Source organism: Typopeltis vanoorti, chromosome 21, assembly GCF_054136105.1.
Source record: "Typopeltis vanoorti isolate ZY-2024b chromosome 21, IOZ_Tvanoo_1.0, whole genome shotgun sequence".
In the NCBI taxonomy this organism is placed as follows: Eukaryota; Metazoa; Arthropoda; class Arachnida; order Uropygi; family Thelyphonidae; genus Typopeltis; species Typopeltis vanoorti.
The window spans coordinates 33,679,385-33,692,720 of NC_143569.1; the positions used below are offsets into that span (position 1 = coordinate 33,679,385).

A 13,336-nucleotide genomic window follows, 5' to 3' on the forward strand; every position below is an offset into this window, starting at 1 on the left:
TTTATGTTTTTGCCAATAAACATTAACATGGGTAAGCAAGACAATTTGAAAAGTTCTTTTGATATCTAGCATGTAAGTTTTTTAAAGCAGCCCTAATGAATTTATTTAAAGTTCTCAGCATATTTGAGAATACTTTCACAAACATCTTGTACAGTAAAATTTTAATGTGATGAATACATAAGAGAGACTTTTTTCCCCTCAACCAGTGAGAGTGGCATAAAGTTAATAAAATGTTAAAACACTATCAGAATATTGTTTTGTGATTTTCAATGTTTCATGCCTTATTGAATTTAATAAGAAAGGAATATTTGAATACCAGTTGTAGCTGTTAATGAATTCTTCTTTTGTTTCAGTTAAAAAAAGGCAATGGAAATATTGGTGAATTCATTCATGGAAAACTTAAAGAAACTGCAAGTTCAAAACAAAGTGAAGAATATATATGCAACCATATTGCTTACAAAGATCTGAATTCTATCATTGCCAAAATCAGTAAAGGTTAGTGAAGCTATTGAAAATAAGTAAAGTAAATATGAAACTGAGTTATGTAATAGGGTTGGATGGAACTATTTATTAATTCGGCATCTGAATTAGGAATGTTTCGCATGTCGATTGTGTATTGAACAGTCATTAATACTTTGAATCTCATTAATATATTACTCTTCAGTTAAATGTTAGCTTCTAATCAACCAAGCATTTGTTTGTTCTTAATTATCAAGTGTTAATGATTCAGTAATTAAGAAGAAAATAAGTAAAATTAAGTGAAAGCCATAGCTTAATATTCTATAAAATTTATGTACATTGAGAATTTACATATGCAAATATGTTAGTGTGCCATTTTAAGAAAGGAAGTATATCAGAGAGAAATGTGATCTTTTGATTCCTCTTGCTTTTTCTTCTAGATTTCTTCAGTCACAAGGATAATCAAAAGTTTTTGAATTTCAAACATGTTTATCTATCTTAACATTGCATAAAATCACAATTTAAAGAAAAAACAATGCAGTAAAATATAGTCAAGGTGTTCTCTGGTCTTAATCCATCTTTCTATAAACAGTTTTCAATCCCTCTATTATACTAGTCCTAGAAAGCAAAAATTTCAAAACAGTCTTGACTTCTACATTGAACTAACACCATCCATTTGCAAGTGAACCATTAGTGAATCAGTTGATAATCAAGTGGTGCCATATTGGAATAGTACACAGGGTAAGGGAAAAGCTTCATTTTTAATTGATTGTTTTCCCCATTCACATTTCTAGATGCAATTCGAAATCTTGTTAATGATATTCTTTCACTTGTTTATTGAGCACTTGCTCTACTTATGAAGACTATACCTTTTTGGAATTATCACAAAGTGGACTGTGCCTCTGAAATTCAGCGGAGGCATAACATTACTTCATTCTCAAGTTCTCTTGTGAATCACAATTACCTCTCCACTTAAGTTGATCAATTGTGTGTGTGTGTGTGTGTGTGTGTGTGTGTGTGTGTGTGTGTGTGTGTGTGTGTGTGTGTGTGTGTGTGTGTGTGTGTGTGTGTGTGTGTGTGTGTGTGTGTTGAAGTACACCCACTTTACACTGTCAATTTATTTCAAACAAATTGTGTGATTACAATTTTTTTGACATGTTCATTGTGAGGATTCTTATCTTCAGATGTTTGTGCACCAAGCTTGTTATGGTGTTAGTTAGGAAAAGCATGTTGGCAGTTTGTGTACCTTGACCATCATATAAAGTGGACGTATCTTGGTTTCACTTGGAATACAGAGTTTGGTTGATAACACTACAAATACTAGTGACTACATTAGATGCTTTGGCTTAAATCAGTGTTTGAGATCAATTAGAAATGGCAGTAAGGAACAAGATTGGTCTTTGAAAGTGATGATGCCAGCCTTGAACCAGCATTCTGCATTATAGCCAAATTCAAACAAAAAGTAAAAGTTCTCAGATTAGATAATTTTGATGACTCATTCAAAGCTTATGTATTAATAGGAATGATTTATATATCATTTTTCTCACAAGAATATGGTCTTTAATTTGCTTTTTCCAGTAATTCATTTATAACAAGAAATAGTAAAATATATGCATTAATGTAATATTATTATATTGTATTTTAATGTAGTGCACTATTACTGTAGTAATTTCTAATGACAATAAAATAAAAAAAAAAATTGGGGATTTTTAAGTTCAATTTTAAAGTTACTTTTAGTGTTTAAACTTGCATGTCTTTATTTAATTATCTGAAAGATGTTATTAAGTTTTCTAGATCTTGTAATGAATATGATATAGGTGCTAAGAGGAAAACTGTTCAAGATACTAAAATTATCTGGCCTAAATGAAACCTTATACAGACCTAAGTTGTATGTCGGTAGTGAAACACATACATAAATATACTGTAAAATCTTGCATAGAAGGATTTTTTTGATAAAAAAAATTTTAATTAACTTGTGGTTAATTAGCATTTTTTGTAGTTATGTAATACGGAAGTATTTTAAAGTGAATTGTTAAATAATGTAACCACCAAATTAACGTAAAGAACAAAGAAAGTTAAGTGAAAATTAAATTGTAACAAAAGAAAGTTTCAGACAAAGAAATATTCCAGACGAATTAACTGATGACCTAAGGCAATCACTATCGCGCAGGTCAAGTATGTACGGAGTTTTCCTGCCTTAAAGCAACGGCAAAAAAAGGTGGCAGGTGTAGATCCACAAAGTACCCAAGGGAATTAAATCATAGCAGGACCCCAAGGTCAAATGAGCAAGATAAAAGGGGGATACAAGGTCATCACAGGAGTTGGACAGAGAGAGAGTCCTGGTATTAGTCATCGAAAGTGGTTCGTGGTCGTCAGCGGGTTCTTCACAGGTCAATCGTCTTCTGGCAGGTGGCCACAGAGAAAGATGGCCATATCGATGTTCATGGCAGAATAAGTTCGTCTTCGTTCTGTTCTGGCTCCAGGCTCAGGAAAGTTATGCCGATTCAAGGTCAGAGACCCACATTCCATCCAACAGAGCCTAAAGTGCGAGATAACTTGTCTGATTTTTTTTTGAAGAAAGGCATTTTCGAAATTCAAGCTGCCACTTTTCCAGATGATCTCAGAAATAAAAAGTGATCTCATCATTCCCGGAAAAAAAGGTACCCATGTGAGTTACCAAGAAAGGGAAAGTAGCAGCTGAACGTTTAGCTAATCATTGAATTTACTTCTTCAGATGCATGAGATAGAATAGCATAAAATTAAGGTGAAATTTAATATGCTTAACACTGTTTATTAGCTAAGTCTGCCCTTTGTTTAGCATATGTAAAATTGCTGTGTGTGTGCAACTAAATGATAGCTAAAGTAGTACTATAGACGAGTTGTGTTAACAGAGAATTGTTTACTTAAGAGGATTAATTATAATTCCCAATATATCTTGCTGTAGAAGTATAGAGCCTGAGAAATATTTAGGTGTTTAGTATTAACCCTTTTGTACATTCAATTTACATGAATAAATTGTCTTATTTGTTAAATAATTTGCCTGATTCCTGCATACCAATGCACTGCTCATAAAAATCGAATCTGTGTGACCTTCAGTATTGAGTAGCCACAACTGAAAATTAGTAATTTTGCGTTGTTAGATTTAGTAATAAGTAAGAGAGAAAAATTCCCTGTTTTTCTTCGGAAGGATATTCAACTCCTATCTACGAATTTTGATGATGCAGTCGAAAAACAAATAAATTTTCAGAATTTAATTTAGAAAAATGCCAGTAGTTCAGACAAAGAGATTGGCTCCAGCCAGAGGCAATTTCTTAGTTCTAAAGTTTTGTGCACGTGAAGAATCATAATTACAGCCTTGAGATGGGGGGGGGGGGGGTTAAAGTTGAATGTGAGGATTAAAAATAAGAGACAAAATCAGGCAACGTATTAAGAAGACTGAGTTGCGACTGTTAAGGTTAAATTAAAGTTGAGATAAGTTTTGAACAAAGAATAAAACAATTGTAATAAAATTTTACAATGGCACAGACAACAAAGATTTAATATAATCAAAAGTAAAATTAACAATACTTGGGCAGCAAGAGGATGGAAATCAATATGAAAATAAAGTTATTCCTTGTTATAATAAAAGTAAAATTACCACCTGAATGGCTATAAATAACAAGATCAGAAAGAAAATTTAAAGCATTTGTTTATAAAACTAGATTATTAAAAGACACAAATATACAATGGCTATATGAACAAAGAATTAACCAATGTTTAGATGAAATGAAGAAATAGAATGGCTTAATATAAAAATGATACTAAATACAGCAGCAAATGAAAACTTAGGAAAGAATAAAAATAAAAAAAAACTGAAGATATTGGATGATACTGTTATAAAGATATTTGATCTCTATTACCATTTGTTATAATGAGGGGAATTATTTATTATCAATCCTCATTTGTTATGAGATTTTCTCTATAACGATTATTTCTATTTCTGAGTGTTTTTATTTATATGTACAAGGGTTCAATTCCAGTTGGTGCAATGACTTTTAACTGTTTCTTTCAGAATCCGAAAAATCATTGACTCAAGACCAAATACAAAATATACACATTTAATAAAACAAAAATAATATATACACTTGGATCCAGTTAATTTTAATTGTAAAATTAACTACAAAATTAACTGGTTCCAAGGCCTTTTAAAATAAACTTACATTTTAGAGATCACCCATTCTCTGACTCATTCTATTACTGGTTTGTTTAACATATACTTAATCATGTCTACTAGACTAAACACCTTGTTTACACAATAACAAAATGTTCATAGTCAGTTTCTTTATTAAGACCTTTTTCCGAAGATATAAGATTCTCTTCTTCTTTTTCCATAGAATCCTTTCTCATCACCCCTATATAGTAGCACACATTATTCCTCCTGACTCTGAAGTAAGATATTCTGAATTCACTGAAGTATAGGTACTCTTACCTCATGCAGAACAATTTTTTGTTAATTTTTGTACCAGCAAAAAAAAAAAGTTTCTTCTACTGCTTTATCTAAGTTGCCAAATTCCCTCTCCTTTTCCAGTAGAAATCACAGATAGATCCGGCATCCTTAAAACAGAATGAAATTTTCAATCAGCGTTTCCTTAGACATTCCTATAGAACGTCAATCGCAATATTTTATTTACCAATACTTATTTACAATTTACAGTCTTAACTCCTCCACTTCAAAGGCTCGCAGTTTTACGATTCCCTTTTCGGAATCTTCTATTAATATTCCTCCTACTGTCACATACAACTAAATAAACTTCGTAAGAACAAAATTCATCCATCTGCGTTCTTAAACTTCCATTAGCTCTACTTTGTTTTCACTCCGTTGCTTCCACACCAAACGCTCTCTTGTTGTTTCCATTACCTCAATACCGAATGCTCTCTCTGTCAGCTGTCAATCACCCATCAAACTTTCCAATAAGCATGCGCACTCCATGAAAGTGGCAAGCAAGAAGTTATGTATAATGGCTGACATGTCGTCTACGTTAGCGTTACCAGAATATCTTTACAAAACACAGCACTTAATAATTTTAAACCACAATAAAATTTCTGAAAGTAACACAATTATCCAAATCCAGTAAGTACATCAATTTTTTTAAATGCCTCACATTTCATTTTGACAAAATAACATCAATAGCATGCACATCGCAAGTTCCGACAATAGTATTATGAAACCAAAACTAATGTACTAACATAAACAATTTGTAAAAATATTCAGAATTTTAAATTATGACTATTTTTACAATGCAATCAAAGAAATAATCAATATGAAAAACAAAGCATATCATAAATGGTTAAGTAGTAAAAGATTAGAAGATGAAATAGAATTTAAAAGAATAAGAGCCATAGCTAAAAGAGAAGTCAAAAAAAGACAAAGAAACCCCTCCAGGGAGGTAATTTAGAACATGATATTATATAAAATAATACCCGATGTATATAATATTTTGAAACATTTAAGTACAGATAGTAAAGAAAGCATAAAATTTAACACCGAATGGAAATTGGAAGAATTTCTATACAGAATTGTGGAGAGTTAAATTTGGAAGAATTTCTGTACAGAATTGTGGAGAGTTAAATATTTAAAAAAAAGATAACTGCAAACATTTAGTGAAAATGAGAACGAAATAACTAAAGTAAAATTAGAAATCAGCTTGAAAGAAACAAGAAATGGAAAATCACCTGGAAAAGATAAGTTAGGTTTAGAATTCTATAAATATTCAGGAACAAGGTTCAAAGAAAGACTCTTATTATTTTTAAATTAAATCTATTTAAGTAACCCACCAATAGAATGGAAAAAAGCAACAGTGATGCCTATCTTTAAAAAAGATAGTAGATATGACTCATGCAACTCTCACTTATGGCTCCAAGTAGCTGGTCGAGTGCACCAGTGGCCACACCCTGGGACCATGCCTCGACTGGCATGCAAAACTAAGTGAGGTTATCAGCATTTTATACTGTAGCGAAGGAGAGTGTCTCCTCCATGGTGCACTTGAAGACTGGAATGGCAGAGTTAACAGATGACCAAAATTTAATTTGACAATGGTAACGAAGGCATGACAGCAAACTGTGTGACATAGTCCGGGCACACTCAGAGACAAAACAGAGATGTGGCCAGTCACTGTGGAAGAGACAGGAACCTCACCACGTAACTTTCCATAGTAAACCATGACAGATTTAAGCAATAGAGACAGGGTTGGACCCGCTGCAACTTTTGTCTCTTGGATACATTATAGGGAAGAAGAGAAAGAAACTAGGGAATGTAAAACAAATACTATGAAAATAGCATATGAAGAAGATACCTTAAACCCTCCAGGGAGGATATCTCCTGATCCTTCACGTCTGAAAACTAAGAATCTTCTCTTAAGGCTTGCAGCTTGGAATGTAAGGACCTTATATGAAGCTGGGAAGTTAGATAACCTTATACAAGAACTTGAAGCAATGAAAATTGACATTGCTGGTATCAGTGAAGTCAAATTGACTAATAGTGGAAAAATAAACAGAAAGTCATTTAATTATATACTCATGTGGAGACAATCATAGGAATGGAGTAGCATTTGTACTAAAAAATAAGATTGCCCAATCCTTACTTGGATTTTGGCCCATAAGTGATAGAGTGAGTGCATTAAAAATTGCAGCTCAACCTTTTAATATTTTTATTGTCCAAATATATGCACCTACATCTGATTCCCCAGATGAAGATTCTTTGAAGGCATTCAAAATGCACTTAACAGTGCTAAATCAGATGACATAACAATTGTTATGGGAGAACTAAATGCTAAAGTAGTCTCAGAAAAGATATCTTCTGGCATGGGGAAACCAGGGCCTGGGACATAGAAATCCAAAGGAGAAAGATTAATATAGTTCTGTGAAGAAAACAGTCTGGTAATAACAAATACTTTTATTTAGCCATCCTCCTAGAAGACTTTGCACATGGAAAAGTCCCATAGGAGTGAGATTGACTATATAATGATTAAAAAAAGATTCCAGAATAACATCTTACAAGCCAGACCTTACCCAGGGGCTGATATTGGATCAGACCACAACCCTGTGGTCATTAAAGCAGCAATAAAATTAAAGAAAACAGTGAAACCTCTAAACATGGAAAAATATGATCTTGGCTCCCTTAAAAATCAAGAAACACAAGATAAATTTTTAAAGGCACTTGCACAATTCACTGCTGTTAATGTTCCTGATTCCAGCAAATATCCTTACCCTGAAGATGAGACTGAGGATAGATGGCAGAAATTTAAAGAGGACATAAAAAAGGCAGTAAAAAAAACAATTCCCAAATTTGAGAAGAAAAGTAAACCCTGGATGAATGAGAAGATACTGAAAATGATGGAGTAAAGAAAGAAACACAAAAATCGTCCTGAATACAAGAACTTAAATAAGGAACTCAGGAAAGAATGTAGGATTGCAAAAGATCTATGGCTCAACAACATATGCAAGGAAATTGAAGTTTTGGACAAAAAGCACAAAACCAGTGAACTTCATGATAAAGTTAGGGAGCTAACTAGCAAATCTTGCAAAAAGGTAGGCTCTCATTGCATTGAAGATACCAATGGAAACATCCTAATGGAGAAAGACAAAATAAGGGATAGATGGGTAGTATTCAAAGGAACTCTACAATTATGATAGAATAGATAAGCCATTGCAAGAAGATTTGGAGAGCCTACTACCTCGGAAGTAACAAATGCCATTAGGAAATTGACACCAGGAATGGATGAAATTATGGCAGAATATCTAAAAGCTTTAAATGATAAGGTTATAAGATCACTGACTGACATATGTAACAAAATATAACGAAACCGGACGCTTGCCAAAAGATTTTAAGTACTCGACATTCCTACCAATACCAAAAAAATCGAGTCAGATAGCAAAAGTTATGTTATATGCCATCCTAGAAAGAAATAAACATAAAATCAATTTGGAAATTAATGAAATGCAATCTGGTTTTCAGGAAAATAAAGGAACTAGAGAAGGACTCTTCAACATTAGAACTATTATAAGAAGATATCTCGAGAAGCAGAAAGAAGTCTGCTTATGTTTTATTGACTACACAAAGGCCTTTGATAATATACAACATGAACAACTAATAGAATGCATCAAAACTTTAGGAGTAGATGGTAAACATATCAAATTACTGATAAATCTATACTGGGAGAAAACTGCTTCAATAAAAATATCAGGAGAAACCTCAGAGGAATTCCCAGTAAAGAAGGGTGTCAGACAAGGCTGTGTTCTTTCTCTTATATTGTTTAACCTCTATACTGAAAATATCTTCCAAGAATTAGAAGAATTTAAATCTTCCAAGAATTAGAAGACTTTAAAGGAGTCAGCATAGAAGGCAGAAATATAAACAACTTAAGATATGCAGACGATACAGTACTGCTAGCTCAAAATAAAAAAAGATCATGAAACCTACTAGAAGAGACGCTGAAACCAAGTGAAAAATATGGACTTAATTTCAACTTGTTAATGGTTGAAACCTTTTCTTAATGGTTGAAAACCATTAAGAAAAGGAAAACCTTGGTCACATACTAAGGCATGAATCCCTACAAAAACATTTCTAAAAGGAATGATACAAAGAAAAAGAATAAGAGGAAGACAAAGAACAGATTGAATGGGAAATATTAAGGACTGGACCTTTTTGTCCTATGAAGAATGTAAAAGAGAAGCACAAAACTACACATGGTGAAAGCTCGTAGTAGTCAACCGCCTGGAAGGAGAAGACATCTGACTAGCAGAGATGATCACTAAACATTATAGAGGTATAAGTATTCTAAATTCCTGATACTAAATATATGGCAGAATTTTAAATAACAAACTAATAAAATATTCTGAAAGCTTTATTTTAGAACAAAATGGATTTAGAAAAGGATGATCATGTATAGACCCCAGCAGCCTTTTGCCTAAAATTAATAATAGAGAAAAGAAGATAATATAATTTAGAAACACATACTACATTTATTGACTTTGAAAAAGCATTTAATAAACTTAAATATAAAGAGCCAATAGGCTTCATTTCGGTGATATAAACATTATTTAAATTAAGGGGATATTAAATCCCACATTGTTTTAAAACCGAATAAGAAACTCAAAGATTGGAATCAGAGAGTTTCATGCCGAATATTCGGCATGAAACTCTACAAGAACTCTACACACAAAAACAAGAATTGCACTGTCAAATGCTATGTATGGTCAACACTGCTATATGGAGCAGAAACATGGACAATATCAAAATATAGTGAAAATAAACTAAAAGCCTTTGAGATGTATCAGTCTCACGGCTTTTATAGTTTATAGTTTTTTTTAGTTTACTATACTTTTATACCGATACTTTTATAGTTTACTATACTATATTCAGCATGAAACTCTCTGATTCCAATCTTTAAGTTTCTTATTCGGTTTTGAAACAATGTGGAATTTAATATCCCCTTAATTTAAATAGCATTTAATAAAGTTAAAAGAAGTATTTTATTTAACAGATTAAAAGAAACACAAATGCGAAATAATATTCTAAAAGCTATTATATCCGATAGAGAGATAAACCAAGGAATCTGACAGAGATGTCCCCTTTCAGCAATTCTTTTTAATATTTATCTGAATGAAATAATAAAATGGAATAAAAATTTCCATCAAGGTATTAAACTTTCACCTACTGTAAACTTACACTCTCCTTTTTGCAGATGATCAAATAATAATTACAAATTCTGAAGATAACTTACAGAAAGATATTTTACATTTAAATGAAATAGCCAAAGATTACAGAATGAGCCTTTAAAGGACAAGATCCACTAAGAACTAAAATAGTAATACATAACAAGATTTTAGAACAGTTGAATTCATTTAACTACCTAGGATGTATGATTACAAATCAAAAAGATATAAACCTAAAAATTGCAAAATGTTTAAAAATAACAGGTGTAATTAACTGTATTTATAACTAACCTAGTTCAATAGCAGAGTAGGAAATGATTGTTATACATACAAAAATATTTTGGGAAAATTTGGAGAAAAGAGCAAAGCTAATAATAATGGCAAATACCTGTTGGATTTTTGCTCAGGACATGGACTGGTGATTACTAATCCCATGTTCCAACATAAAAAGGTACACAAATTCACATGGACAGAAGAGGCAAGGAAAAAGAAGTCTTATTGACTGTGTTATAGTTGATAGTGATGTTTTCTCACTGGTGCAGGACACTAAAGTGTACAGAAGATTTGAAATTGGAAGTGATCATCTATTCAATTATTCAAGAAAAAATGAAAGAGTTTGAGAACAGGAATCAAACCATGGACATTCAGTGACAACTCCTGAAGAAAACATTGATTGATTCAGCCAGGGAGCATATGGTGAGGTTGTCTGCAAGGATAGAAAAATCAGAACTCCATGGTGGACACAGGAAGTTAAAGAGGCAATGAAGGAAAAGAAGAAAGCATATCGAAAGTTACTTGTGAATAAGTCAGCTTGTACTCTTAGAGAATACAGAGATAAATATAAGAAAGCTAAAGACTGTGTAAAAGTAGCTAAACAAAAGTCATGGGAAGACTTTGGTACCATGGAAAATAAATATCAAGAAGATGGCAAGATATTCTGGAGGTAGTTGAAAAAGCTCAGAAATGGAGGAAAGAATGCTGTGAAAGAAATTAAAAATGATAAAGGCGACATGAAAACTGGCGATAAAGATATCCTTGATGTATGCAGTAATTACTTTGAAAAATTGCTGAATGAAACAAACAGAGATGACAGCACAGTGGTAAAAATCAGTCAAACAGATATGTAATCAAGAATACATATCCTTACATGAAGTACAAAAAGCCATCAAAAGCCTGAAATGTGAAAGGGAGTTGGAGTAGATAATATTCAACTAGAAATTCTCAAGTACCGAGGTATAAAATTCTTGCAGAAGCTGCGATGCATTCGTCCCTCTGTCCAGGAAGGCCTGGACACGAATTCCAGACGATTGGAGTAGAGCTCAAATACTAACCATAAACAAAAAGGGAAATAATTCAATGCTACAGTTGTATGGTGTCAATGGGGCATTATATCAAGCAATACTTAGCCTTTATTTCAGTTGTAAGTCAGCATTTGGGATTGAAGGAAGTACAGGATGATGATTTCGTGTTAAATCTGGTGTCAGACAAGGGTGCACATTATCCCACCTCTGTTATTCATTATCTATATGGATCACGTTATGAAGGAAAGTGTTAAAAATGAGAATATTAGGAAAGAACTTGACATTGTCAGCATCCAGGAATGTGTTAGCAGAGCTAGTATAGTCACTTTAACAGAATGGTAGAGGAAAGATTTAGCAAAACAAGTGTTCTTTGCCAATTTGGCAGGAAAAAAGACCCAGGAAACTAATATATAGGTGGATTGATATAGTAAAAATCAGATCTCATATTTCTGTCTTAGAAGACAGAAATATGAGATCTGATTATGTTGGATTTTGATAGGTAACAGATTGATTTGTAGGAAAATTGTAGATAGCAAGTTAGTAATGATGTAAATTTTTCATGCAGTACTCTTATATCCTGTGCACACCTTGTGAGGGTACATGTCAGGAATTTGATGATGATGGTGAACTTAGTTCAAAAACAAACCAGACTAAAAGTATACAATATGTTAGCCCTAATAGTCCTGTTGTATGGAAGTGAAATCTGCACAATAAAACAAAAAGACAAAGATTAATAACAACTGAAACGAAGTTTGAGAAAAACTACAAAGTATACTCAATTCTATCACAAACGAAATGAAAAATTATGAAAGAATTAAATCAGGAATGAGTAACTGGTAATTAATTTACGGAATTAACAACGCATATAAAGTAAATTAATTAAAGATAACTTTAATGAATCACTTCTATATTTCGACAATGTCACATTGTCATCTTCAGGAACATAAAGATATGGTATGTGCACTACAGGAACTAACAAAGCAAATGAGGAAGAAATTAAGACACTAATTTTGTTCCTAAAGTCCTAATGGTGCCCTCTTGCGGGCTAATTTGGTAGTCTTGGCCGTTGGGCTGAAGTTCTCATAATGAAAGTCTCCCAAATTTGGGGCAGTTTCATGCACCCAAATTTGTTGAGGTTAGGAACGTTTTTTAGAACTGCTGAAGATTCTTTGAATAATCTTTCGTATTTAAACTTGCTGCGATGGATTATTTTTGTCTTCTTCCAACGAATTTTATGGTGGGTATCTAAGGCATGGTCTGCCAGCCCAGAGCGGCTGTACTGGTGAAAACGGATGTAGTCTTGGTGTTCTGATATCCTGATATTTGTTGTTCTGCCTGTTTGGCCAAAGTAGGACAATTTGCAGCTGCAAGGGACCTGGTATACACCAGGTAGGTCTAGGGGAAGTGGTTGGTCTTTGGTAGAGCGGATAAGGGATGCCAACTTTTTATATGGTCTGTAACAGGAAGTAAGGTCATATTTCTTGAGGATATTAGTTATTTTTTCAGAGGTGCCCTGGATGTAGGGGATAGTGATGGACTTGGTGTAGTCTTTATTGTTGAGGGGGGGAGGGGGGTTGTGGTTTTCAGGTTTTAGTATTTTTAGGATTTTTTTGGGGTTATAGCCATTGGCTAAGAAAGTGTTGAGGATGTGGTTTAGTTCCATAGTCAGGGCCTTGTCATCTGAGCAGATTAATTTTGCCCTGTTATATAGTGTTTTTATCACCCCATATTGTTGTGAGGGGGGGGGGATTGCTGGTGAATGTATCTGCCAGTGTGGGTGGGTTTTCTGTAAACAGAGAAAACCAAAGATCCATCAAGCTGGCGGGTGATTAAAGTGTCTAGGAAGGGGAGGGTGTTGTTTTCCTCTTTTTCTAAGGTGAACT

At 33.1% G+C, this 13,336-nt stretch overlaps 1 protein-coding gene across 2 annotated transcripts in view; it reads left to right on the forward strand.

The window, feature by feature from the left end:
- LOC150094725 (E3 SUMO-protein ligase NSE2-like) overlaps positions 1–13,336 on the forward strand; it is a 114,078-nt gene that overhangs the window by 78,691 nt on the left and 22,051 nt on the right. For both annotated transcript variants that reach the window (XM_090411448.1, XM_090411447.1), the window contains exon 4: positions 354–495. In XM_090411448.1, coding sequence (XP_090267574.1) covers positions 354–495 — 142 coding nt within the window. The remainder of the gene's footprint in view (positions 1–353; positions 496–13,336) is intronic.